The following is a 26,476-nucleotide window of genomic DNA, read 5'->3' on the forward strand; positions in this document are numbered from 1 at the left end:
TTCTTCAGATGGTCTTCTTCAGTGGGCACTCTAGGGGTCAGGGCAGAACTCTTTAATGCATTGTGGTGGACTCAGTACTGACTCTCGGAGCTGCACAAGCAGTGTCGCTCTGCCTTCTCCTGCTTGTCGTGTGCACAGGGGGAATAAGGCTTTTCTTGTCATACGTGTACTTTACATACCTACTACGTCTGTTATAAACCCAACAATACAGCATTACAGGTTTTGTTTTAGAGTCATATATGTCTTAGGAAAACTAGGAGACGAGAAGAAAAGTAACATATAATCTTCGCGCTTGTCCCTGTTTGTGTTTCCCAGTGCTCTTCACTCCTTCCTGTGGACTGAGTCACTCCTGCTGTCTTACCTTTTTAGCCGAAAGGAATTCCTTTAGTATTTCTTGTTTCATAGGTTTGTTGCCAACAGATTCTTTCATTTTTTTAAAATCAGGAAAATATTTCACTTTCCCCTTTGAAGGATAGTTTCACTGGATATAGAATTCTTGGTTGACAGCAAGTTGTGAATCTCCCCAGACTTCCCATTCTTGCAGCACCCCCCTAGGGTCTCCCATGTTCTGTGCGTGTGTAGTTCCCTACCTCGGCCTTTGTCAGGCTCTCTGGCTTCCAGAATCTCCGCTTTAAGCGTGCTGCTGTTCTGCTCCCCCAGCACAGCTGCGGGTGCTCCTGCCTGAGCCGGGGCTGGGGCACCCCAGGCAGGTCGGCCACCAGCTCACTGCTCTCACCTCGTATAAACATGTCCCGAGTTGTTGGCCGCCTTGTTTTCCATTGCCCTGAAATGGCTGTTTAAGAATTTTGTCCGATTTTTGCCCTTACACTGTCGTTACCAAGAGTCCTCAAAATGCTTTTAAATACATAAAATAAAATGCACAAGTTTACAAAGAAATTTATCAACAGTTTTGAAATTGTGATTTAGTGACGTGAGTGCCATTTCACGAACATAAAATAGCAAAATCTAGTGACAAGCCTGAGGCCGTAATTTTGCAGTTAGATCTCAAGATGCACACAACTGTGGTGTGCTGGGGAGGGACGTATTGATGACAGAGTCTGGAACTGAACAAGCATGACTGGTGTGTGCCTTCATAATCGAAGGAAATGCTAAATTTATTTAGGGGTTAGTGGAAATAATGATTGTTAATTTCTCCTGAAGAAACTTACAACCTGAGTTTCATCCGAGGCATCTGTGGACCCCAGCTCAAGACCCCTGCCAGTGTTGTAAGTCTGGGAGTGAGGGCCTGAGCTGCGTGTAGGAGTCTGACTTCCTGCGGGGAAGGGCACCTGTGCTCCGCTCTCTCCCAGTAGCACATGGAGAACTGAATGGAATCTTCTCTGTTACTGTAGCACTTTATCAGTCCCTCTGCTGTGGCATTGATCCGTGGATTATACTTTAAAGTTTTAAAAATAAAAAGGGAAAATTAAGTTGGATACTGAATTATACGTAGCACTCCTGTGAATTGGGCTTTCCAAAGCAATTTTAGCCATAGGCTAAACATCACAGAGGGAAGTATCCAAAACTGAGGTTTTAACACATGTTATTTTAGCTTCTTAAGCAACAGAACTGCATTGTCAGGAGATCTTTACAATGCAGAGTTAAAATACACTGTGCTGTTTCACGTAGCCTTGTTGGGTTGTGGTTATAACATGCCTGACTGAAAGTCGGTGGGCTGGCAGTTTTGTGCGGTATGTACTGCTGGTGCACGAGGACATAATCCTCCTTGGTGAAACTTTCTGTCCCAATCCTCCCCTTTAAGGTCACCGCCGTCGCACAGCAGAATCAAGGAGAGGTGCCTGAGCCCCAGGACATGAAGGTGGCCGAGGTCCTCTTCGATGCCGCTGATGCCAATGCCATAGAGGAGGTCAACCTGGCCTATGAGAACGTCAAGGAGGTGGACGGGCTGGATGTCTCCAAGGAGGGCACGGAGGCCTGGGAGGCTGCCATGAAGCGCTACGACGAGCGGATCGACCGGGTGGAGACCCGCATCACCGCTCGCCTGCGGGACCAGCTCGGCACCGCCAAGAACGCCAACGAGATGTTCAGGATCTTCTCCAGGTTCAATGCGCTGTTCGTCAGGCCTCACATCCGGGGGGCCATCCGCGAGTACCAGACCCAGCTCATCCAGCGTGTGAAGGACGACATCGAGTCTCTTCACGACAAGTTCAAGGTCCAGTACCCGCAGAGCCAGGCCTGCAAGATGAGCCATGTGCGTGACCTGCCGCCAGTGTCGGGCTCCATCATCTGGGCCAAGCAGATCGACCGGCAGCTGACCGCCTACATGAAGCGGGTGGAGGACGTCCTGGGCAAGGGCTGGGAGAACCACGTGGAAGGGCAGAAGCTGAAGCAGGATGGTGACAGCTTCCGCATGAAGCTCAACACCCAGGAAATATTTGACGACTGGGCCCGGAAGGTGCAGCAGCGCAACCTGGGCGTCTCCGGCCGCATCTTCACCATCGAGAGCACCCGCGTCCGGGGCCGGTCTGGAAACGTCCTCAAGCTGAAAGTCAACTTCCTCCCGGAGATCATCACCCTTTCAAAAGAGGTCCGGAACCTCAAGTGGCTTGGCTTCCGAGTCCCACTGGCCATTGTGAACAAGGCTCATCAGGCAAACCAGCTCTACCCGTTCGCCATCTCGCTGATCGAAAGCGTCCGGACGTACGAACGCACGTGTGAGAAGGTGGAGGAGCGCAGCACCATCTCTCTCCTGGTGGCCGGCCTGAAGAAGGAGGTGCAGGCTCTGATCGCAGAGGGCATCGCGCTGGTGTGGGAGTCCTACAAACTCGACCCATACGTGCAGCGCCTCGCGGAGACCGTCTTCAGCTTTCAGGAAAAGGTATGTTCTGCTCTCTTCCTGCCATGTCCTGGGAGTGAGCCGCACGCAGGGACCACACACTCCACTAACACGCCAGCTCTCCCGCAGAAGGCGTGCATGTTTGGTGCAGCTTCGGGCCACGTGAGCTGAGAGCGAGAAAGGCTTTGTATTCACCTGCTGTTTGGTGATCGTTGGGGCTTAGGGAGGACAGTAACACCCTGAGCTGAGCCGGGAACCCGTGGAGAGGTGAGGGACGTGGAGTCTGACACGGAATGAGAGCTTTACGGGTAAAGCTGCGCCGTGAGCTTGCTCTCGATACCCCCCTCCCAGACCCTCGCCTGCCGCTGCCCTCAGGACAGAGTCTGGGGTCTGGTGCGCGCTGGCTCCCGGGGACAGGGGCAGGGCGGAGCTGGTTGGTTTCCTGCTCCCAGGATTACCAGTCAGAGGTCTCCCTTCCCGTGCACAGAAGTGAGGAAGGGTTTCCCTTCCCTCTACGGCGACGCAGGGTGGGGACGTGTTCTCATGCCAACACACAGGGTTAGCTATTTATGGAAGAACTTCTCTGCCTCGAACATTTATTCATTAATTGAGAAGAATGTCCATAAGATAAAGGAATAGAGTGAGTGTTAAATACTAAATATGCCTTCCTTTAGGTGGATGATCTGCTGATTATTGAAGAAAAAATAGACCTGGAGGTCCGCTCCTTGGAGACTTGCATGTACGATCACAAGACTTTCTCAGAGATCTTGAACAGGGTCCAGAAAGCCGTGGACGACTTAAACCTGCACTCTTACTCCAACCTGCCCATCTGGGTCAACAAGCTGGACATGGAGGTGAGGGGTGAGGCTTGGTGCACGGTGGTGTTCATTTGTCTGCTGTCAGCATAGAAGTGCTCCCTGTTTCATAAGTTCATTAGTCGATCATCAATGACAGTCCAGTGTCTTCCCTGGAAATCCCGCATAACTAACAGTAGAGCCACGCTGTGGTCCTCGCACCTGTACTCACCTTCTTTCTAAATTGGGAGCAGGGAGCTGTGAAGGAGGAGAGAGTTTGGCCGCCTCCTGCCCTCCCCCACCCTTGCTAATAATGTAGGTTTTCCTTCCTGGGCCTCTTCTGCAGGCCCCCTTCTCTGCCTACCCTGTCCCCCCCCCCCCCCCCCCCAGTTTAAACAGAGATACCCAGCAGCAAAGTGCCTCTTACTCCTGGTGTGGAGGGCCTCGGCTCACCGCTTGGAGGTGTGCGGGCAGGGGGAGGTGCGTGTGAGTGTGTCCACATGTGTGAGCACGCTTGTTTGAAGCATACTACCCCATGGGGCTTTCTCATTGGTGGGTGTCAGAGACTGCAGCTGTGAGGAGCTTCCAGAAGGAGAGTGTTTTATGGCAGACGTCCCTCAGTGGACAGCGGGTGGTTGGTCAGTTCTGAGGTTGTGGTTCACACGTTTTCTCTTTTGAAATGGACACACAGATGAACAACAGGGTCCTACTGCAGAGCACAGGGAACTGCACTCAGTAGCTTGTAGTAGCCTGTAATGGTAAAGAACAGGAAAGAGGCTATGTACGTGTGTGCGTATACGTGTGTGCATATAACTGAGTCACTGTACTGCACGCCAGAAACTAACGCGACACTGCAAATCAACTAGACTTCATTTTTTTTTAAGGGTTACTTAAAATGGATACATAGGGGAGAGAGTATAGCTCAAGTGCTGAGCATGCGGAAGGCCCTGAGTTCAATGCCCAGCACTCAATTAAAAATTAATAAATAAATCTAATTACCTCCCCACCCAAAAAACAAACAAACAAAAATGGATACGTAAGTTGCAGAGTATCCACCAGTGAGACCCTGACAGAGTAAAAGTTAACAAACCCCACTCTTCTGAATCTACTGAAAGTCCCCAGTTTTTCGCACAGCCGTCCTCATGGTATTCCCAGGATGGTTTTGTGGCCCGAGGCAGACTCTTTACAAGGACATACAGACATCCTTTTCGTGGGAAATTTGTCTCATTCTAGATTAGAGAGAGTTCTGACTTTCTTCTTTACCTATTGTTAAAAGAAAATGGTCATTCTGTTCAGTGACAGATGTTTACTAGACTTACTGTGTGGTGATCATTTTGCAATAAATACAAAAACTGAATCATTATGTTGTATGCACGAAACTAATACAATGTTATATGTCAATTATGCCTCAATTAAAAACAAAAAACGGATTAAGCACTAAACTATAGTTTTCTAGTTTTATCTCTGGGGCTGCCAGGAAAATGCTTTTGTTCTGTAAATTTTGTATCACTTCATCTGCTGTGTTCATGTTAATCTCTGTATCATTCACAGTGGGGAAGACTGCTGGTTCCGCTGGCCCAGAGCACAAGCACAGTCAGCCTAACAGATGAGTTATCTGAGGCCAGGAAGTGAGGAAGGGAGACTGAGCCTGGGCGGGGAGGGCTGCGGTCAGTAACAGTTCGTCTTGGACCTGCGGCGTCAGCTTTCTGGTATTGTGTTCTGTGAGCTACTTTTGGAAGAAACACTGTTCTTTGATACATTTTCTCTGTAGATTGAAAGGATATTGGGTGTCCGCCTACAAGCTGGCCTGAGAGCCTGGACGCAGGTGCTCCTTGGACAAGCTGAGGACAAAGCGGAAGTTGACATGGACACAGACGCACCACAAGTTAGTCACAAGCCTGGAGGAGAGCCAAAGATCAAAGTGAGTACCTCCCGCGGCAGCCACATGGCAGTAACTGAGACAAGTCCCCCCTGACAGAGTGCCAGCGGAAATCCACTTACAGCGGAGAACCCTGACTCCCAGGTGATCCGGCCTGCGTCCCAGGGGTCCTGTGTGGGTGTCACATATGGAGGGGCGACATGGGCTCTCCCCTCTGTAGTCTTCCTCCTAGGTCCTGGGAAAACAGCAGACAACCCCAGAGGGAGGGTCATTTGATGAAACTCCAGAGGGTCTTGGTCGTGAGAGAAAGACAATGAAAAAGTGAGAAAACGTCACAGATTGGAAGGGACTGAGGAGATGTGACACCTGACGGGTGTGGTGTGCTGGTTAGATCCTGGGAAATCTGGCTGCAGTCAGGATTCTAGCTCATAGCCTTGTATCCACACTAATGTCTTAATGTTTCAACGGTCACATCACGTTGGCGGAAGCTGGTGAAGGGCGGGTGGAGACTCTTCATGCTTTCATCAGAGCGCCCCTGTAAGTCTAGAGTTCCAAAAACAAATTTTTAAAAAATGAAAATGAAACTTAGGAAAAATTCTACACAAGGGAAAAAAATACAGCAAAAAATCATTTCAAGAACTGAGTGTGATCTGCTACAAGGAAATGTTCAGACTGTGACCCTGAAATGTCACTGTTTCCACAAAAACCTAAACCAGAGTTTCGTGGAAGAATGCGGTAACACACTGGTAAGCACTCCAGACAGGAGTCTTTGTCTCCCAGCCACCTATTTCCCATTTGTGTGAAGGAGTGGTCAGCTGGGGCCCAGCAAGCTTTCCAGAAAGTTCTGTTCAGACTGTGCAAGCAGGTCCTGTCTCCTGGCGTGGGCAGTGGTTGTGAAAGTGTCCACCTCACACTAATTCATTAAGCCATACATTTGTTTTATGTAGTTTACAGTATTTGTGTTACATTTACCAATAAAAGGGTCTCACAGATCAGAAGCCTGGAAGACCTTTGCAAGTGAAAACTTGAACCTGGGAGAAATGAAGACTTAACTTTTTTTTTCTTTTAATGCTTGAAAAATGTTTTTACTTTTGAGTATTACAGATATTCATCCCCAGAGCATATTTTTTAAAATACTGAGATGCAGAAAAGCAAGTGAGTGTGTCTGAGTTGATTCAGTTATTTAGTGGAGACAGGGTTGGAATTTTTGATTAGCTTAAGGCACTGGCAGGTGGCAGAAACCTACCCCACCGTGTAAACCCACGTCAGTAAGGTTGGCCTTATGTGGCTGCATCAGTGGTACTGGTTTCTCAGGTCTCGAGGTCTTCGTGTCCAGAGGTCACCATGCACATCAAATCCAACAGTGCTTCACTGAGCGCCCGTGGTGTGTTGGACACGCAGGCGCTGGGGGACCGAGGAGGAACCTGAGCAGTACCTGTCCTCTGACCTCTTACAGTCCTCTGGGAAGGGCCACAGACCACAGCATGAGATCACAGAAGACTATCTGCTAATAACGTAACATTATGTGGTTCAGACAGAAGTAGTTTAATGATTCAGAGAGAGAAAAAAAAAGTTATATATCAGAAACGTTTTACTGCAATAGATGACTGAGTAAAAATGAAATCTTTCTTTTACAGAACGTTGTTCACGAGCTGAGAATAACCAATCAGGTCATCTATTTGAATCCACCAATCGAGGAGTGCAGGTACAAGCTATATCAGGAGATGTTTGCCTGGAAGATGGTGGTGCTGTCTCTCCCCAGGATCCAGAGTCAGAGGTACCAGGTGAGCCTCCCGAGCTGCCCCCCTCGGCTTGGGACACCGCGCCTCTCTAAGGAAGCTTGACCTGTCTTTGCAGACTCCAGACCTGAGGCTCGGCACGCTAAGGGCAAGCTGGAGGAAGCTTTGTGTGACCTGACATTTTCCCCCAATAGTTGCTTTTCCAAATAGTCGTGTTTGGAGCTCTGGTCTCAGTGCTCTCTTAGAAATTCCTGCTTCTTTCCCCCTCACATTTTATTATGGGAATTTGCAAACAGACAGAAGCAGAGGGAGTCATGTGAGCTCATACAACACGTGGCCAGTTTTGTTTCATTATATGCCATATTCCCTTCCCCACCCCACCCCCACCACCAGATTATTTTAAACCAAACCCCAGATACAGGGCACTCTTCCTAGTATACATCTAGAGCAAAAGGAGAGCTCTGAAGACCGTTGCCTTTGGTGTCTGGCTTCAAGGCAGTGTTACTTCAAACAAGACCAGTGGTTTTCAGATAAACAACCCCCACAGCCTCTGCCATGACAGGCTCTCGTAGGAAACAGTGATCCTCTTAGGAAGCGTCTGCTTTCTTAACTTTGCACATGAGCGCAGTTCTCTTTCATATCCTCTTTTATATCCTCGATCTGCTCTCATCACTGGCTCTCCTCCCCGCTCACCGGCCGGTCTGCTCTACTCGCTCCTCTTTCGTGTTCCCGCCTGCTCAGCGCCCCTTCTGCTCCGTGCTCTCTCTGTCTCATCAGTTTGTCGGCTGTACATACCAGCCGTGTGCTGACAGCTCTGTGTTCGTATCTCCAGCCAGACTGCCAGTTCCACTGCCTCCTCGGCATCTCCACGTGGCCGCCTGATGGATGCGTCAGACTGAGCTCGTCTCTCAGTCCCCTCTCCCACTCGCTCCTCCCCCAGTCCTTCCTTTCCCATCTCCAGCTGCTCAGGCCAAAAATCATGACGTCATCCTTGACTCTCATTGCCTCCTTCTTCAGAGTTATTCCTTATCCGTGTCTTACCGCATCCCCTGCTACCACCCATCCAAGCTACCATCGTCCCTCGCTGGGATCAGTTAAGTTCCTCCTGACTGGTGTCTCTGTGTCTGCCTTTGCTTCCTGAAATCTATTTTCAACACAGCGACCAGAAGAAGTCTAACGTTGTGTGCTGTCCTGAGTGCTCCTTTCAGAGTCCGTTAACGGCTTCCTGTTAGGCCCCACGTGCACGCTGTGTGCTATCCTGTTAGGCCCCACGTGCACGCTGTGTGCCTACCTCTCTTCTCATGGCTCTGCTGCGGCCACACAGGACTCGTGCTCATCCCACATTTGTCAGGCAGACTCTTATCCCTGGGCCTTTGCACTTGCTGGGCTCCCTGCTCAGAAGCCATGGTAGCAGATATTCACATGGCTCCCTCCTCCTCATCCTGGTCCCCACTCAAAGGTCACCTCCTCAGTGAGGCCTTCCCTGACTCCCACATTTAAAATACATCCTCCCCACCCCACTTTCTCCATAGCACTTCTCACCGTCTGACATTGCATGCGTTTTGCTTTTCCCTTAATTGTCTCTCTCCTCCCACAGAACGTAAGTCTATGTGAGCAGAGGTTTTTGCCTATCTACGGTACATAAAACAGTGTCTGGCACAAGGCAGGCTCTCAAATCATTGAAACAAACCAAGGACTGCGTCACAGGTTCCAGCGTCCACGTTGGTGCACACTCTTGGTCACAGTCCACCCCACTCTCTTAGACATGGCCTTCAGCCCCGCCCGCCCAGGCGAGGCTCAGACCTCAGGGCCCCGCTCTGGAGCGCCGCTCTCTGCCCCTGGGGCTCACGTGCTCTTCAGCTGGTTTTGCCTTGTGCCGACAGTGACGCCACAGTTTGTAGCTTATGGTTGGTGTTCTTTCTGTTGGTTCGATGTATTAAATATAGGCAGGCTTCTGGTTACCTGTGACCAGGAGAAGTAGGTGTCACCCCTGAAGTACCACTTTCATCGTGAGCTGTTCTTTGGTTCATTCTAATGAAGTGAAAGGTGACTGAGAGTCACGGTTTTGTGCACATGACTTGGGTGTGTTTCCGGCTTTGCTGGCAGGTGGGCGTGCACTACGAACTGACGGAAGAAGAGAAGTTCTACCGGAACGCCCTGACGCGCATGCCCGACGGCCCTGTGGCCCTGGAGGAGTCCTATTCTGCTGTCATGGGCATCGTGACTGAAGTCGAGCAGTACGTCAAGGTGAGAAGCCAGTTCTGGTCAGATACAGCGCGTAACCTGTCTTAGGCACTCTTTGAGTGTGAGCCGTAGCGAGTGTTGACTGCGCGATACAGTTCGTTAGATGACGTTCGCTGTTTTAAAGCAAACGTCATCTAAGCTGAGCAGTAGGACAAGTGTTCTGAGGTGTTAGTCATTTTGAAGAACAGAAACTGTATACTCTTCCGCTATGAAAATTCTGAGAATTTAAAGTGAGAGTTTTTCTAACCTTGATGAAAGGACATGAAATTTTTTAACAGAGCGTGAAAATGCATATCAGTGTTACAGAGAATGGCAAGCCCGGCTGTCGTGTCTGACTCTGACCTTCGCGTGCAGGTCTGGCTTCAGTACCAGTGCTTGTGGGACATGCAGGCTGAGAACATCTACAACAGGCTGGGGGAGGACCTCAACAGGTGGCAGGCGCTCCTGGTGCAGATAAGGAAGGCCCGGGGAACCTTCGACAACGCGGAGACCAAGAAAGAGTTCGGACCAGTGGTCATAGATTACGGCAAGGTGAGCCCTGCTCACTGTGGAACAGTGTCAAGGCAGCTTGAAGGCTGCGTCTCTGACTAAAACGGAGTTGCAGCGTAGACTCCAGCACGGATCCTTGCTGATCCGCTGTCTCATGCTCCCCCACCCGCAGGTGCAATCTAAGGTGAATTTGAAGTACGACTCCTGGCATAAGGAAGTCCTCAGCAAATTCGGGCAGATGCTTGGCTCAAACATGACAGAATTCCACTCCCAGATCTCCAAGGTGAGGACACAGGATCCTGCCGCCACGACAAGGCCACGCACAGCCTCGGCTCTGAGTTACAGTTCTGTGCTCTCTCCAAACAGTCTCGCCAGGAGTTGGAGCAACACTCAGTGGACACGGCCAGCACCTCTGATGCGGTGACCTTCATCACCTACGTGCAGTCTCTGAAACGGAAGATCAAGCAGTTTGAAAAGCAAGTTGAGGTGAGCTCTGTCCGACCCTGCTCCTCAGGTGGGTCCCAGCACCCTGTCAGCCACGTTAACCGCAGACACTGGCCTCCTGGGTGTCTGCGGTTTAAAAAGCCCTGCAGGCAGTTCTCACGCACATCAACTTTTGAGACTCACAGGGTTTGTCTTTGGAAATCTTTTGCTTTAGTTGTTGATCTGTGAGTCACCACACTTGAATTTCCTTTGTACAACTCGGAATGAAGTGTGAATCCTAGCTCCGGCGTGCTTAGCTCCTGTTCGGGCCGTCGGGACGCAGCCGGGAGCAGGCCCGGGTCTGGCCGCGGGCGGCCATCGGGCGGTGGGCTGCCCTCTGACCACAGTGCCGTCAGGATGGAAGGTTCCCGGAGAGCAAATGTGTTCTGTAGCCATGGAGTGTCTTCTCTTTTGTGGGACTCTGACAGTAGTTTCGGTTTTTATTATGGAAGGAAAAACTCAGTTTATTTTTTAACTCTCAAAAGCTCTACCGCAATGGTCAGCGCTTGCTGGAAAAGCAGAGGTTCCAGTTCCCGCCCTCCTGGCTCTACATCGACAACATCGAGGGCGAGTGGGGGGCCTTCAACGACATCATGCGGCGGAAGGACTCAGCCATTCAGCAGCAGGTGGCCAACCTGCAGATGAAGATCGTGCAGGAGGACCGGGCCGTGGAGAGCCGCACCACCGACCTGCTGACCGACTGGGAGAAGACCAAGCCCGTCACGGTGAGCCTCCCGCGGGCGCCACCTCGCACACCTCGGGCCTGGCTGCGGCGCAGCGCTCCACGTGAGGGTGGTCCTTTTTCAGTTAAAAGCAGCAGCCCTCGCAGAGAGTGAATTTGAAAGTGTCACAGCCAACTTAGATCTCTTTTTACCTGGAGCCCCTCGGGACAGTCATTTAAGTCAGGAAATGGTTTAAAAGACTAACGTTCTCTGTTCTTAAGTTACCCTCTTACTGAGGCTTACTCAGAGGTTAGAATTTCTTTTCTCACGGACGCAGGCCAGGCGTCACGCTGCTGCTAGCTCTGTGCGGCGGCGGGGCCGCAGGTCTGCCATCGGCCGTCCCGCGGGTTAGAATCTCCTGTCCTGTCCCTGCGCTTGCCACCTCCAGTCCTTCGTTCATTCAGGTGTTTATCGGGCGCTGCCCACGTTCAGAGACGCAGCAGTGAGCAGAGAGGCAGGAGCCCTGCCCTCTTGGGGTTACGCTCCAGTGGGAGAGACAGGATGAGAAGTGAATGAGGAAAAGATGTATTTTGAGTCAGAAGGTGATCAGTGGTGGGGGCAGGGGGTGGTAGTGTTTACTGCTTCGCAGGGAAGGTGACATTTCAGTGGAGACCTGAAGGAGGGGCGTTCAGGCAGAGAGGACAGTGAACTCAAGCACATGGGTCCCAGCCTGCCTGGTCTGCGCGGGTGGGATTCAGATTGAGACGCCTGTACAAACACAGCTGGGAAGGCGGGGGAGGATGCTCTCGTAGCTCAGGGTGCGGATTCTCCCCCATCTGCTGGCTAGGCCTCCACCCTGCCCTTGGCCCTGTCTGCACTGCTGGGCTCTAAGGTCCTGCTTTGTGTTTGACTTCAGGTTGAGGGGCCCTGGTTTGAAGACGGCGTCTTCTTTTGCTGACGCCAGTACCTCCAGGTGATGCAGGACGCCAGCTCTGGTGGGGAGCGTGTATTGATCAGTAGGCAAGAGTCTGCTCACCAGAATTTGAATATCTCTCATGGCCTCACCTTGCTAGTCATGTGTTGCAGTTAAAATTTTAATTGATACTTTACATAGTTATCTTTAAAGGTTATTAAAATAAAAAGGAAGTGTGGAAATAGTCTTCAGGCTGACGTGGAGGTCATCTCCAGTGAACTGACGTGTCCCTCAGGGGGCACGGCTGGCCGCCTCCAAGAGCCTTGTCCTCTCGGATCAGGGGCGTCCCCCAAGGTGCTTAGTGAGGGGGTAGCTGGATGGAGAGGCGTCCCACCTCCTCAGTGTGTGTTGGGTCAGACATGGAAGTGAGCGCTCCATCTGGGAGTGGACCCATGTCATCAGTGTACACCTTGTGTGTGGACGTATAGAGACATAGTCGAGGAATCACAAGTGTCTAGAAGCCCAGCAGGCTCCCCACTGTTTTGGAGCCAAAGCTCCTCTGTCCTGAGAACTGGCTCTGATTCTCTGGCCTCGACCACTTTCAGGGCAATCTTCGGCCAGAGGAGGCTCTTCAGGCTCTTACCATCTACGAAGGGAAGTTTGGCAGACTGAAGGACGACCGGGAGAAGTGTGCAAAGGCCAAGGAGGCGCTAGAGCTGACGGACACGGGCCTTCTCAGCGGCAGTGAAGAGCGCGTCCAGGTAGGAACCGCGTCCGCGGGGTGGGGCGGCTCCTCGTGCTGCCTCTGCACCCGACACGGCCATCTCAGGGCCCTGCCAGACTGAGACGGCTCTCCTTCCAAAGTTTAACTGCTCTCCTCTTCTTAATCACAGGTGGCCTTAGAAGAGTTACAGGACCTCAAGGGCGTTTGGTCAGAACTTTCTAAGGTCTGGGAGCAGATTGATCAGATGAAGGAGCAACCCTGGGTTTCAGTACAGCCTCGAAAGGTACGTGTAGTTAAAGCGCGTGTGAGTATACCTTCACACGCTGAGCGTTGCAGGCTTTACCTAGAAACTTGGCAAGCAAGGAGCTACATTGTGGATCCACAAAATGTCACTGAACGGTCATTTATATTATCCAGGCTACGTAAAAAATTCCTTTAACGATTTTTTAAAGTACGTTACCATTTAAAGGAATGTTGGCAAATTAAATGCCATCTTGTGTTACTCTTGATAGCTTCGACAAAATTTAGATGGCCTCCTGAACCAGCTGAAAAACTTCCCCGCACGATTACGGCAGTATGCGTCCTACGAGTTTGTCCAGAGGCTTCTGAAAGGTTACCTGAAGGTAGGTGATACGGAGCTGCGGTCGCGGATGCCCGTTAGAAACACAGCTACACAGATAACGCTGCCTGCTCCCTCCACAGGTAAACATGCTGGTGATTGAGTTGAAGTCCGAAGCACTGAAAGATCGCCACTGGAAACAGCTGATGAAAAGGCTTCACGTAAACTGGGTTGTTTCCGAGCTCACCCTGGGCCAGATCTGGGACGTTGACTTGCAGAAGAATGAAGCTATTGTCAAGGATGTGCTGCTTGTGGCACAAGGGGAGATGGCTTTGGAGGAGTTTTTGAAGCAGGTAAGGGGCTGATGGGCACTTTTATGTCGTTTTAGGCTGTAGCGTAGATTTGAGCTGTGTGTAAACAGCGTCGTCTGTGGTCCTCTTTGTCCCTGTGACACCTGGTCACCTGTGGGGCTAGTGAATGCCCACGTGTTGACAACGCGTGTCTTCCGGCTTCACTTCAGATAAGAGAAGTGTGGAACACTTACGAGCTGGACTTGGTCAACTATCAGAACAAGTGCCGCTTGATCCGCGGCTGGGACGACCTCTTCAACAAGGTCAAAGAGCACATCAACAGCGTCTCCGCCATGAAGCTATCCCCGTACTACAAGGTGCCCGCACTCCCACCGTCATAGCTCACGGTCACTACATAGCTTGCTGTGACCTTACTCTGCATTTTGGGTAAGTTGTGGCATATCTGTGAGTGGAGAGCTTAGCAGCTGAGCTGTGTGTCCGTCTGCCCGCTAGGTTTTTGAAGAGGATGCCCTGAGCTGGGAAGACAAACTGAACCGGATAATGGCTCTCTTTGACGTATGGATTGACGTGCAGAGGCGGTGGGTCTACCTGGAAGGCATCTTCACGGGCAGCGCAGACATCAAGCACCTGCTCCCGGTGGAGACCCAGCGGTTCCAGAGGTGCGGCCTCGCGCGGGGGCAGAGGAGCCTCAGGCCGACTTGGCTGCTGACCACTACACAAAGGCTGACATCTTTGTGTTTCGCTTGGTTTGCAGCATCAGCACGGAGTTTTTGGCCCTAATGAAAAAAGTATCCAAGTCTCCCCTTGTTATGGATGTTCTGAACATCCAGGGAGTGCAGAGGTCTCTGGAGAGACTGGCAGATCTGCTGGGAAAGATCCAGAAAGCACTGGGAGAGTACCTGGAAAGAGAGCGCTCATCCTTCCCCAGGTGGGAGTCGTCCTGATGAGGAGTGGCGGGAAGCTTGGACCTGGGCCGCTCCCCCAGCCTCACGCCCTCTGGGCCTGCATGTCGGTCCCTCTGACGTCGGGGACTTTGTTACCAATAACCCTTTAGTGAATGCTCTTTCCCTTTCACCCACTGATTCCTAACTATAACTAAGAATCCTCATTTTCTACCTTGGAGTTACATGTTAAGCTTCATTTCAATTATCATCCACCCTCCCAGGGAAACTGCATCTCTTAAAAATTTAGCTCTGATAATTTTATTTTCTAAGTGGCATTTTTTTCTTTCTGAATAGCTCACTTAGTATAAATTGAACAGGTTTTTTTGTTTGTTTGTTTTTAATAATTCAGGAAATGAGGTGAATTACATGAAGTCCGTTGTGTTTCTCTTCAGTGTCTTGTTGGGTGGGTGTGTCCTGTGCGGAGGGCTGCAGAACTTTGGATGTGATCTGATCTCAGGCTGGAGATCGTCCACCACCTCCCACAGCCATCTCCCTTCCCACAAGCTGCAGTTTTGCCTCGATTCGCCTTATTTGTGTATATGTAACATTTTAGCAACCTGAACGCTATTTTAATTTTAGGTTCTATTTTGTGGGTGATGAAGATTTGCTTGAAATCATTGGAAACAGCAAAAATGTAGCTAAGTTACAGAAACACTTCAAGAAAATGTTTGCTGGTGTCTCGAGTATCATCCTAAATGAAGACAACTCTGTCGTCCTGGGCATCTCGTCCCGGGAGGGCGAGGAGGTAGGTCAGTTTCTGGTTGTGACTTGGAGAGCTTCTCTCACCTTGGCACACCACAGTTCTCAGGTTGTCTTTGTTTCAGGTTATGTTTAAAACTCCCGTGTCAATTACTGAACATCCCAAAATCAACGAGTGGCTCACACTGGTGGAGAAGGAAATGAGGGTCACGCTGGCTAAGCTCCTTGCCGAGTCCGTCACAGAAGTCGAGATTTTCGGTAAAGCAACTTCCATCGACCCGAACACCTACATCACCTGGATTGACAAGTATCAGGTTCGTACAGCAGAAGGGGCAGTCTGAGGGTGGGTGCACGGGCTGTCCTTAAAACGTCCTTTTGAATCTTGTGCCCTGTGTCTTTCAGGCCCAGCTGGTGGTCTTGTCGGCCCAGATAGCCTGGTCTGAGAACGTGGAGATGGCCCTGAGCAGCGTGGGCGGGAGCGGCGATGCGGCACCCCTGCAGTCCGTGCTCAGCAATGTGGAGGTCACCCTGAACGTGCTGGCCGACTCGGTCCTCATGGAGCAGCCCCCGCTCCGCCGGCGCAAGCTAGAGCACTTGGTTAGTCCTGGCCTGGCTCCTTCCTCCCAGTCCCCTCTTGTGCCTTCGACTCCAGTGGTTGAAAGAAATCATGGTTGGAAAATACTCTCATTGGTGTTAGGAGAAAGCGGACGGCCGCTGACAGGCTGGGGTGTGGTGGTCAATGCCTGTTCCTGCTGAAAAGCAGTCTTGGGGAAGTGGAGTCGCACACACGGCCTCCTGGTAAAGAGGAGGGGGACACCCCGTCAGGGTCTTCCGCCCTCTCGTCCTCTCCTTCCCGAAGAGCCACCCCAGGAGGCCGTGGCCCACGATCCGGGTGAGCCCGGCGTGCCCCGAGCCCAGGTCACTCGCTGCTGGGCTTTGCCCCGTGTGCAGCAGACAGACGGCTCCTCTCCCACCACGCTTCATGCTGGTGGCAGAGTTTTTACTTAAAATGGGGTGTTTTTGTTTGTTTCTTTGTTTTTGCTGCAGCTCTTGATTCTGTGTAATTCCATTACATCGATAACAGTCTATTGTTTTTAAAAGTGAATTTGCATTTTGGAATATTTACACTGTAACTGTGCCTTAGAATCTCAGTTTAAAAGTCTACTGAACAGTCCCGACGCCCAGAGAATGCACTTGTGTACTTTAGTTTACATACTTTAGCTCAAGAAGCGTACTGTATGATAAACTCTGAAGGTGACTCTTTCTTCAGATTACAGAGTTGGTTCACCAGAGAGACGTCACAAGGTCCTTGATCAAGAGCAAGATCGACAATGCCAAATCTTTCGAATGGCTCAGCCAGATGCGATTTTACTTTGACCCTAAGCAAACCGATGTGCTACAGCAGTTGTCCATTCAGATGGCAAACGCCAAGTTCAACTATGGCTTTGAGTACCTGGGTGTCCAGGACAAGCTGGTGCAGACCCCCCTCACCGACCGCTGCTATTTGACTATGACACAAGCCTTAGAGGCCAGGCTAGGGGGGTCCCCCTTCGGTGAGTCGCTCCACAGAGCTGGACGGGTGGACTCAGATAGCAAATGTAATTTTTAAAGGTTAAGCAAATGATCTAAATGTATTTCATAACTGCACAGCTGGTCTAAAACTTTAAATTTACTGACAGTCATAACATTTACAGTTGGCCCTTGAATAACACGGGTTTGAACTGTGCAGGTCCGCTTGTACACAGATTTTTTTTTTTTTTTTTAATAACTGATGCAGTCAGCCCTCTGCATTCATGAGTTTCACGTCCTCAGATTGGACCAACTGTGGACTGAAATTTCCATCCATGGTCGCTTGAATCCGTGGGTGTGGAATTTGTGGGTGCAGAGGGCCAACTGTGGACTTGAGTTCTGTGGACTGGGGGTACATGGCAGTCCTGGATCCAGTCCCCCTCAGATACCGTGGGACAACCATACTTTGACTTTTTTGCTTTTTATAATTCTTTTAAAACCAAAGGTGTGTTCTTGTTGAGTTCTCAGTTACTTTTCTTCAAACAATAGGGCCTGCTGGGACTGGGAAGACTGAGTCTGTCAAAGCTCTTGGCCATCAGCTGGGACGCTTTGTTTTAGTTTTCAACTGCGATGAAACCTTCGATTTCCAGGTGAGAAGCTTTGTGGGACCCATCTGGAGTCCAGAGCCCCCAGAGGGCCGGGTGGGACGCCACGCCTGCACCCTCACAGAGCCACCGCCCTGATCGCTCAGCTGGGTCCCTTTGCCTCTGAGGCCTTTGCGGACGGGGATGTTGGAGCTGTTCGAGACGCCCGGCACGCGCTTGCCGTCAGCCTGGCCTCCGCGCCTGCAGAGCTCGCTCTGTGGTGTGGCTTAGCGTCTCTCTAGTGTCTGTGTCGGGGAATAAACAAATGACGTGGAAAAGGTTTTTTAAATAACAAAAAGTGATGGCATAAAAATAACAGTTTCATCACTGGGATTTTATTGGCACAGGAGCAAAGTGTGATTTGCTACGTCTGTACACTTGCTGTGTGTAGGGCTGGGCCCCTCGCCTCACGTGTGAAGCTGATTCCACCCTCAGGCCCCCCGGGAGGGAGGCAGTGTTGCTCCTACCTCACAGATGGGCAGATGAGGGTTTTGAGGTGTGATTTGCCCATGGTCGGGCAGGTGTCCAGGCCGGGCTTGGAGCCCTGTACAGCCAGCTCTGAGGCTGTGGTTTTTAGCTCCTTTCTGTCTTTCCATTTCAGGCGATGGGCCGAATCTTTGTGGGACTTTGCCAGGTGGGTGCATGGGGCTGCTTTGACGAGTTCAACCGCCTGGAGGAGCGGATGCTCTCGGCTGTGTCCCAGCAGGTGCAGTGCATCCAGGAGGCGCTGCGCGAGCACTCCAACCCCAACTACGATAAGAGTAAGACTCGTTTTTCTCCTTCAAGTTCCTTAGAGAACGCAGAGGGGATTCCACTGTGGGCTGAGTTACCACCCCTCTGGTTAGAAATAAGTGAGAATTTGATTTGTCTCCAGGACTTGCTGTTGGGGCAGGGTGGTGGTCTGGGAGAGCAGGTGCACCCTTGCCTCAGAGCAGTCAGTCCTTCCCCTGCAGAAAGAAGCCCCCTTGCTCCCCCCAACACCTGCCACAAGTACATGTTTGAGCCACTGGGGTCCTGTTCCCCTCTTCCTCCCACATCCCCATAAGCCAGGCTTCCTGGCGCCTGTTTGGCCAGAGTGTCGCAATGGAGTGCCCACTCCGGGGGCTCCAGGGCTGCTTCACTTGCCCCGTCCCACGCAGAGCCCGGGCGCGGGAGCTGCAGGGGGTGTGGAGGTACGTCGGCACGGGGCGGTTTACACGCCCAGTTCAGCTTCTAGTGCTCCGTTTTATGTGATAGCGGTAGTAACCCGTCTCACCAGACCTCCTGAGTGAAACAGAAGGAGTGTCAAAGCAGGCGGCACCTGGGTGCTGCAAGGCCCCGTATGGAGGAAATGTAACCCTAAGAAGCCTGGGCTGCTTAGGGGGAAGGCTGTTTATTTGTGTCATGGCCCCAGGAAAGGGTTATTCTTGTGACCTAAGCCAGCCAGTTTTTTCACGACACTCATTGGCTTTTATTTCTGCACCTGCTGTTGGGCTGTACTTGTGTTCTTGGGTTGACCTTGTGACACCCAGTAATGCGTGAGTAGGGTAGTGGGCTCCCTGCCTGGTGACTTGATCTGTTACACATTCAGACAGCTTTCGTGGGGATGAGGTGTGTGAGGATGGGTCTGCCTGGGCGGGTGGGTGACACGCCTGGTGAGAGCCCATGGAAAGGCCAGACAGCAGGGAGATGGGTGCTTGGTCTGTAGTTTTAGAGAGATTTTAGAGTGGGTTTTTTTGACCATCACAAGTCTTAACACCGTTGTCTGATTTTCTGATTTTCAGCCTCTGCCCCCATCACCTGTGAGCTGCTGAACAAACAAGTCAAGGTGAGCCCGGACATGGCCATCTTCATCACCATGAACCCTGGCTATGCAGGCAGGTCGAACCTTCCGGACAACCTGAAGAAGCTGTTCCGGAGCCTGGCCATGACCAAGCCCGACCGGCAGCTGATTGCCCAGGTCATGCTGTACTCCCAGGGCTTCCGCACCGCGGAGGTCCTCGCCAACAAAATCGTCCCATTCTTCAAGTGAGTAACGTAGGGGGACTCATGACCATGTTTCTGCCGTGCGTTAAGGCGCCATTTTAAGTTTATGTGATTGTGACACATCTTTCCGAGTGCCCATCTCTGACTTGGCAGTGGGCACCCTTGGTGCTTAAAGTGCACTGTTTTTGAAGAGACCCTTTTCCTCTGTAGACTCTGTGATGAGCAGCTCTCTTCTCAAAGCCACTATGACTTTGGTCTGCGAGCCTTGAAGAGCGTGCTGGTCAGTGCGGGTAACGTGAAGAGAGAGCGGATTCAGAAGATCAAGAGGGAGAAGGAAGAGCGCGGCGAGGCGGTCGACGAGGGAGAAATCGCGGAAAACCTCCCTGAGCAAGAGGTGGGGGCGGACGGACGTTCCTCCATCACTGAAACCCACACTGGTTTCCCCGGACGTTCCAGCGTCTCAGTCGTGGCTGGAGCGCTGTCACTGTACCCGTGCGTGCGGGGCCGAGCACTGACCCAGGGTGAGGGGGCGCCGGGTCTCCCTGCTTGTTCACAGGACATCCTGGGCATCCCCAGGGCTCATGCGCTTCTCCCCACGCAGATCCTGATCCAGAGCGTCTGTGAGACGATGGTGCCCAAGCTGGTGGCGGAGGATATCCCGCTGCTCTTCAGCCTCCTGTCGGACGTGTTCCCCGGCGTTCAGTATCACCGCGGTGAAATGACCGCGCTCCGAGAGGAGCTGAAGAAAGTGTGTCAGGAGATGTATCTGACGTACGGAGATGGAGAGGAAGTCGGCGGCATGTGGGTTGAAAAGGTACCTGGGGTGGTCGTGGCGGCCATGGCCACGGGGAGAAACCCATCTGAGAGCTCTGTCCACGCAGGCTGGGCCCGTCGGCTGCCTTGTGCAGATTTGCCCCCAGGCTTATTAACCTAAATGTAGTGATAGCAAAACTTACTGAAATTTTCACTTACACAGCGTAGTTCTCTGAAGATGCCAACTAGAGGGAGCGTCGTAGTTAGCAGGAAGCGTCTATGGCAATGAAAGCCCTGTTGACAAGACTTCCCAGCCCCGTAGGGTAGCAGCGTGCTGTCAGGACGCCGTTTACAGTCTGTGCTGGCCGTTTCTTTCACCCCCGCCGTGAGGTTAACTTAAGAGAAAGTATGTTAAGCACACAAGCCACGTGCTGACCCTGAGCTACTGTCCTCCTGGGTTAGACAAGCGGCTCGTTCATCTGGTCCCTGCTCTCCTGGCAGGGGATCTCAGTCTTTTTTGAGGCAGCTTGGTCAGCGTCTCCTATTCCAGGGGCTCCCAGTTTTCCTAACTTACCAAACAGCTCCCACAGTTTGGTTGAAACCCCTCCTGTGCTGGTTGTGGATGTGGCCTGTGGAAGGTCTCTCTGGTTAGAAAGCCCCAGTATTTGCCTTGAAGGATTCACGTTACATGTTTTTTCTTTGGTGTCGGGAGACGTGGCCGAGGAGCCTCCCTCTCCTCCCCCGGCGCTCACGCACCGCTCTGCTGGGCCCTGCAGGTTCTCCAGCTCTATCAGATCACCCAGATCAACCACGGCCTGATGATGGTGGGGCCTTCGGGGAGCGGGAAGAGCATGGCCTGGCGCGTCCTTCTGAAGGCTCTGGAGAGACTGGAGGGCGTGGAAGGCGTGGCCCACATCATTGACCCTAAAGCCATCAGCAAAGACCACCTGTACGGGACCCTGGACCCCAACACCAGGGAATGGACAGACGGGCTGTTCACACACGTCCTGAGAAAGTAAGTCCCCTTGGGTCAGTGTCTGCAGTCCAGAGAGGTGGGCCCTCGGCTCGCTGTCCTGTGATAAGTGTACATTCTTTCTCCAGCCGCAGTCTGAATGCATGTGAAAGTCACCCTGGAGACCACCCTGGGGTGAGCATTTCTGATCTAAGTCATGCTGCTTTAAAGCCCTTCCTTCTGCCGCAGGATCATAGACAACGTGCGAGGGGAGTTGCAGAAGCGCCAGTGGATCGTCTTCGATGGCGACGTGGACCCCGAGTGGGTGGAGAACCTCAATTCGGTGCTGGATGACAACAAGCTCCTCACCCTGCCCAACGGCGAGCGCCTCAGCCTGCCGCCCAACGTGAGCATCGCGCTCAGCGCTCGCTGGCTGGGGCCGGGGGGCGCAGGCAGCGATCTGTGCGCTAGGTTCTTCCATGTCCGTGGCTAGTGAGAAATACTCTCAAAGGGTTTATTTGTAACTTTTCACTATTTATTGAACGTTAGGCAGGCTCCACAGTTGTCAGTTAACCTTCCCTGCAGCCCCGTGGTATGGGGTCGTAGTCAGGACTTCTGGGAAGTGGCAAAATGAGGAGGCTTTCAAGGCCATCCGTGCACACGCCGCCTGAGGGGTCAGTAAATGCGGGCGGGCCTGCCATGGCTGTGCGTTCGTGCTATGACCCCATGTCTGCAGTGTCACCATCTGCCGGCCCTTGAAAGTACAGCAGCGAACAAAACAAAACCCTTGCTCTTCCGGGGCTCACAGTCTGATCTGGAAGGCCAGAAGACGAGATGCATGGCGATGGTGCCGCAGAGAAAATTGAGGGGAGGGGAGCATCGATGGGGTGGGTGGCACTGCCGGGAGGGGCGACGCAGAGGCTTCTTGGGAAAGGGGGTGGCTTCTGCAGGGGTTAAGGGTGTGAGGGAGCAACCATCGTGGCTTCCAGGCATTCCAGGTGGAGGGACGGGGAGCAGGAGAGCATCTGGCTGCGCCTGGTGTGTGCGCGGAGGGCAGGGCAGGGGCTGAGTGGAGAGAACTAGAGGAGAGAAATCAGGGTGAGAGCAGGTCGGGCATGAGGCCTGGTGCGGGGGCTGCGAGACAGTCTGGGTTGGGGGTGATGTAACCTGTTATGTTTACGGAGATCCTCTAGCTGTTTGGAGGATGATTGAAGAGGGCAGGGTGGGAGCAGGAGGACCAGTGGGAGGCCGCACCCCGGGCACAGCCATGGGGGTGGGTTGGGCGAGTTGGGTGGTGGTGGAGGTGCTGAGAAGCGGCTGAGTTGTAGGTATAATTTAAAGTTTGTGCCAGAGGGATTTGCTGACAGCCTGGAGGTGGGTAGAGGGAAGGACCCTGAGCGGCTGGCGATCGCCAGCTTGTATCTGGAAGGGTCCGCACAGTGGCTGTTGTCACTTTAGGAACCAAGCTGCAGTGCTCAGTGCTGGTCTGAGAACGTGCACTTACGCAGACTCGAGTCCCCATCTGGCTTGTCAGGTTCTTTTCTCAGAGCTCGTTGCCCAGTAGATCGTAGCGTTGTCAGAAAGAGATGGATCCCCTCGTGAGCACTGAAGTTCAGGCTCTGGAATCAGGCTCTGGTTTGAATCTCAGCCCTGCCATCTGCCAGCGGTGGGACCCAGCCTGGTGCCAGCCCCGTCTGTGAAAAGGAGACACTGCATGCCCGTCTCATGGGACAGGTGTGAGGACTGAGCCTGGGCGCGAGGCCACAGCTGGCCGGGTGGCGCCCTCGCTGCTGACACCCCTCCAGGGAGCTGTTGCTCCTGCTCCACCAGGAGCTCCCCTGCTCTTCCCCCAACACCTGTTTTCCTGCACAAGTTCTTTTGTGGAGCGAGGTTGGTGGATGTTGTAGTGATGCAAGCTATAGATATTCTTATTTTTGAATAAGTGCACAGAAATTAGATTTAAATTGCTGTTTCAACACATCTATAGATAAAATCACTTTAACATTCAGGTCTTCACCAAACCCACGTTGTTAAATCTACTTAACGTTTTCTCTCAAGGTGCGAATAATGTTTGAAGTGCAGGACCTGAAGTACGCCACCCTGGCCACTGTGTCGCGCTGCGGCATGGTCTGGTTCAGCGAGGATGTGCTCAGCACCGACATGATCTTCAACAACTTCCTGGCCAGGCTGCGCAGCATCCCCCTGGATGAAGGGGAGGATGAGGCCCAGCGCCGGCGCAAGGGCAAGGAGGACGAGGGGGAGGAGGCTGCCTCCCCGATGCTGCAGGTCAGAGCACAGCCCAGCTCAGCTCGGCGGGGTGCTGGGTGCGTGTGCGGGGCGAGGTCAGGCATGCCAGCCCTGAGCGGTTCACGGACAGTCACCGCACCTCTGTTGAAGGCAGGCAGTCGTTGGAGGTTTGCATAATCGGTGTTGCCTTCTACCAGCTTCTAGGGAAGCCAGTGGTCGCAGCTATGAAAGCCACGACAGGAAATTATTTTGTTTTCTCTGCAAGTTAGTGGAAGACTGCCCTTTCCCTTTTCAGTGGTGAAAACCACTATTCCCATAAAGCGTGGTGTTAGAGGATCAGCAGGGTAAAGGGATAAGGGTTGGTTTCTGCCGCTTCATTCTTCATTTTTGCGATCCACAAAAGTTTCTCAGAGTCGTGTGACCCTCTCCGGGGCCTCCCGGCTTTCTGAGGCGGCAGCTAAGCCTTGGTCTCTCCCTTCCGCAGATCCAGAGGGACGCAGCCACGATCATGCAGCCCTACTTCACGTCCAGCGGCCTGGTCGCCAAGGCCCTGGAGCACGCCTCCAAGCTGGAGCACATCATGGACCTGACGCGCCTGCGCTGCCTCGGCTCGCTGTTCTCCATGCTGCACCAGGCCTGCCGCAACGCGGCCCAGTACAACGCCAACCACCCCGACTTCCCCATGCAGCTCGAGCAGTTGGAGCGCTACATCCAGGTCAGGGCGCCGAGGCTGCGCATCTGCGCGGCCTGCCTGCCCCAGGGAGTGGGCTGGGCCTCAGGGGCTGGGGCAGTGCGGGCCACCTCCCGACCTCAGAGGCTAGGTACCACTTCCTCGCAGTTAGTGGTGCTGAAAGTGTTTTTCCTTTATCGTTGAAATTTTATTGAAAATGGGCTCCCGTTGCCCTTCCAACAGCGGTACCTGGTGTACGCCATCCTCTGGTCTTTGTCTGGAGACAGTCGGCTGAAGATGCGAGCGGAGCTGGGGGAGTACATCAGGAGGATCACCACAGTGCCGCTGCCCGCTGCGCCCAACATCCCCATCATCGACTATGAGGTCGGAGCATGGCGCACGCCCTCATCCCTTGGTCCTTGCCTGGCTGATTCCATCTGTCCTGGGGCAGCCTCACTGCAGACTTTGACTTTACCTTTCTTTCCTGGGAAGGGTTTTGTCCTTCTAGTTTTGTGTGGTACAAAGGAAGCAGGTTGACCTGGAGGTTCCGATTTGTGTGAAACTGAGCATGTCCTGTGGGTGGGGAGCCCACGGGTGGCGGGGTGACCAGCCCACCCATGTGTGCAGGTGTCCATCAGTGGAGAGTGGTCGCCGTGGCAGGCCAAGGTGCCTCAGATTGAGGTGGAGACGCACAAGGTGGCAGCCCCCGACGTCGTTGTCCCGACCCTGGACACTGTCCGCCACGAAGCCCTCCTGTACACCTGGCTGGCCGAGCATAAGCCGCTGGTCTTGTGCGGCCCTCCGGGTTCCGGCAAGACCATGACGCTCTTCAGTGCCCTCCGGGCCCTGCCCGACATGGAGGTAATGAGGCTGGCGTGGGCAGCAGGCCTTTGGGGCTTGGGTACAGGCTCAGCCTTCCAGCGCTTGACTGGTCTCTCCCCTCCTCGAGGTCGTGGGCCTTAACTTCTCGAGTGCCACGACCCCAGAGCTGCTGCTGAAGACCTTCGATCACTACTGCGAATACAGGCGCACCCCTAATGGAGTCGTCCTGGCTCCCGTTCAGCTCGGAAAGTGGCTGGTGTTGTTCTGTGATGAAATCAACTTGCCGGACATGGATAAGTACGGCACGCAGAGGGTCATATCCTTCATCAGGCAGGTACGTTTTCCCCCCGGCCCCAGCCCCCCAACGACACTCCCCGTTCTCATTCCCCCTGACGCGTCGCGCTCCGCCTTCCCTCAGATGGTGGAGCATGGAGGCTTTTACCGCACCTCGGACCAGACCTGGGTGAAGCTGGAGAGGATCCAGTTTGTTGGGGCCTGTAACCCGCCCACGGACCCTGGAAGGAAGCCCCTCTCGCACAGGTGACACGGCCCTAGATGCCCCTGGCCTCGCACACACACCAGTTTCGTGATCGCCTTACACGTAATGTGACGGAAATCCGGTTCTAATTACAAAGCACTGCTAGTCTTAGAGTTCCTCTTGGGTTACTTGCTTTGTGCCACGAGGATATGCCCTCAGAACACAAGCACAGACTTCCTGTTGGGCAGGAGTGAGCTGCCCCTGACCTGACTCTAGAGCCAGGATGAGGCTGATAGAAGCCTGAATCATTTTCCCATCTCTGCTTGGTTCTTTTTCGGATTTTCTCACCTGCTGTCACATGTCAGACCCAGGCCTGAGAAGTTGGTGTGAGACCTCTACCAGCGGTGACCTGGCCCCACGGAGGTGGAGGCAGCCTGGTCTGGTCCGGGGCAGGGTGGCTGTCCCCTGGGGTGCGCTGCTCCTCACCCGCTTGGCTGAGCCGGGCTCTCCGTGCAGGTTCCTGCGCCACGTGCCCGTAGTGTACGTGGACTACCCGGGACCGGCCTCCCTGACGCAGATCTACGGCACCTTCAACCGGGCCATGCTGCGGCTCATCCCGTCCCTGCGCACGTACGCCGAGCCGCTCACCGCCGCCATGGTGGAGTTCTACACCATGTCCCAGGTACACAGGCTCCCGCGCCCTCGTACCTGAAGCGCTGCGTGCAGAGTTCTTGGGCCCAGGGGCGTCCTCCAGGGGCTCACAGCCGTCCGCCCCAGGGCTGCGGCGGTGGCCGTTTCCTAGCCTGTTCACACCATCCTCGGCCAGCAGGGCACCTGTGTTCTCCGCTGGGGAACTGAGGCTGCGCTAAGCGGTTTCTAAAGGGACGTGTACAATTCTGCTGTAGCGGTGTCAATATTGTGGGTCTGTAACTGTTCTGCTGTATTTGTGGTGACTGCGCGTGGCCTAGCCTCTCGGCCACGCGCAGTCACCACAATACTCCCACTGCAGTGCCCCTTTCAACCTCGAAAAGGTATTTATTAAGAAGACTTTTGCCCATAGGATGTACAGAAGTAGTTCCCGTGGTTTTGACTTTTGTTCCTTTGTGAAGCCTTCCTGTGTTGGTCTAACAAGAGCTTGTGGGAGGGAACTGCCCATTTTCTGTTTAGAGTCCTTAGAGTCCTTATGAGCCCTTGTCTGT

The 26,476-nt window shown here is 53.1% G+C and overlaps 1 protein-coding gene across 1 annotated transcript in view; it reads left to right on the forward strand.

Moving 5' to 3' along the window:
- DYNC1H1 (dynein cytoplasmic 1 heavy chain 1) overlaps nucleotides 1-26,476 on the forward strand; it is a 61,293-nt gene that overhangs the window by 15,032 nt on the left and 19,785 nt on the right. The window contains exons 8-41 of the mRNA XM_031454326.2: nucleotides 1,763-2,839; nucleotides 3,472-3,651; nucleotides 5,363-5,512; nucleotides 7,108-7,254; nucleotides 9,316-9,456; nucleotides 9,808-9,984; nucleotides 10,115-10,225; nucleotides 10,309-10,428; nucleotides 10,911-11,150; nucleotides 12,606-12,761; nucleotides 12,894-13,007; nucleotides 13,237-13,347; nucleotides 13,427-13,636; nucleotides 13,804-13,950; nucleotides 14,087-14,253; nucleotides 14,349-14,522; nucleotides 15,118-15,283; nucleotides 15,363-15,551; nucleotides 15,640-15,834; nucleotides 16,508-16,790; nucleotides 17,296-17,396; nucleotides 17,992-18,151; nucleotides 19,154-19,397; nucleotides 19,566-19,749; nucleotides 19,957-20,169; nucleotides 20,885-21,123; nucleotides 21,310-21,466; nucleotides 23,119-23,346; nucleotides 23,792-24,022; nucleotides 24,221-24,361; nucleotides 24,605-24,838; nucleotides 24,927-25,133; nucleotides 25,218-25,339; nucleotides 25,794-25,959. Coding sequence (XP_031310186.2) covers nucleotides 1,763-2,839; nucleotides 3,472-3,651; nucleotides 5,363-5,512; nucleotides 7,108-7,254; nucleotides 9,316-9,456; nucleotides 9,808-9,984; nucleotides 10,115-10,225; nucleotides 10,309-10,428; nucleotides 10,911-11,150; nucleotides 12,606-12,761; nucleotides 12,894-13,007; nucleotides 13,237-13,347; nucleotides 13,427-13,636; nucleotides 13,804-13,950; nucleotides 14,087-14,253; nucleotides 14,349-14,522; nucleotides 15,118-15,283; nucleotides 15,363-15,551; nucleotides 15,640-15,834; nucleotides 16,508-16,790; nucleotides 17,296-17,396; nucleotides 17,992-18,151; nucleotides 19,154-19,397; nucleotides 19,566-19,749; nucleotides 19,957-20,169; nucleotides 20,885-21,123; nucleotides 21,310-21,466; nucleotides 23,119-23,346; nucleotides 23,792-24,022; nucleotides 24,221-24,361; nucleotides 24,605-24,838; nucleotides 24,927-25,133; nucleotides 25,218-25,339; nucleotides 25,794-25,959 — 6,882 coding nt within the window. The remainder of the gene's footprint in view (nucleotides 1-1,762; nucleotides 2,840-3,471; nucleotides 3,652-5,362; nucleotides 5,513-7,107; nucleotides 7,255-9,315; nucleotides 9,457-9,807; nucleotides 9,985-10,114; nucleotides 10,226-10,308; nucleotides 10,429-10,910; nucleotides 11,151-12,605; nucleotides 12,762-12,893; nucleotides 13,008-13,236; nucleotides 13,348-13,426; nucleotides 13,637-13,803; nucleotides 13,951-14,086; nucleotides 14,254-14,348; nucleotides 14,523-15,117; nucleotides 15,284-15,362; nucleotides 15,552-15,639; nucleotides 15,835-16,507; nucleotides 16,791-17,295; nucleotides 17,397-17,991; nucleotides 18,152-19,153; nucleotides 19,398-19,565; nucleotides 19,750-19,956; nucleotides 20,170-20,884; nucleotides 21,124-21,309; nucleotides 21,467-23,118; nucleotides 23,347-23,791; nucleotides 24,023-24,220; nucleotides 24,362-24,604; nucleotides 24,839-24,926; nucleotides 25,134-25,217; nucleotides 25,340-25,793; nucleotides 25,960-26,476) is intronic.

This window comes from Camelus dromedarius, chromosome 5 (assembly GCF_036321535.1).
Source record: "Camelus dromedarius isolate mCamDro1 chromosome 5, mCamDro1.pat, whole genome shotgun sequence".
Lineage (NCBI taxonomy): Eukaryota > Metazoa > Chordata > Mammalia > Artiodactyla > Camelidae > Camelus > Camelus dromedarius.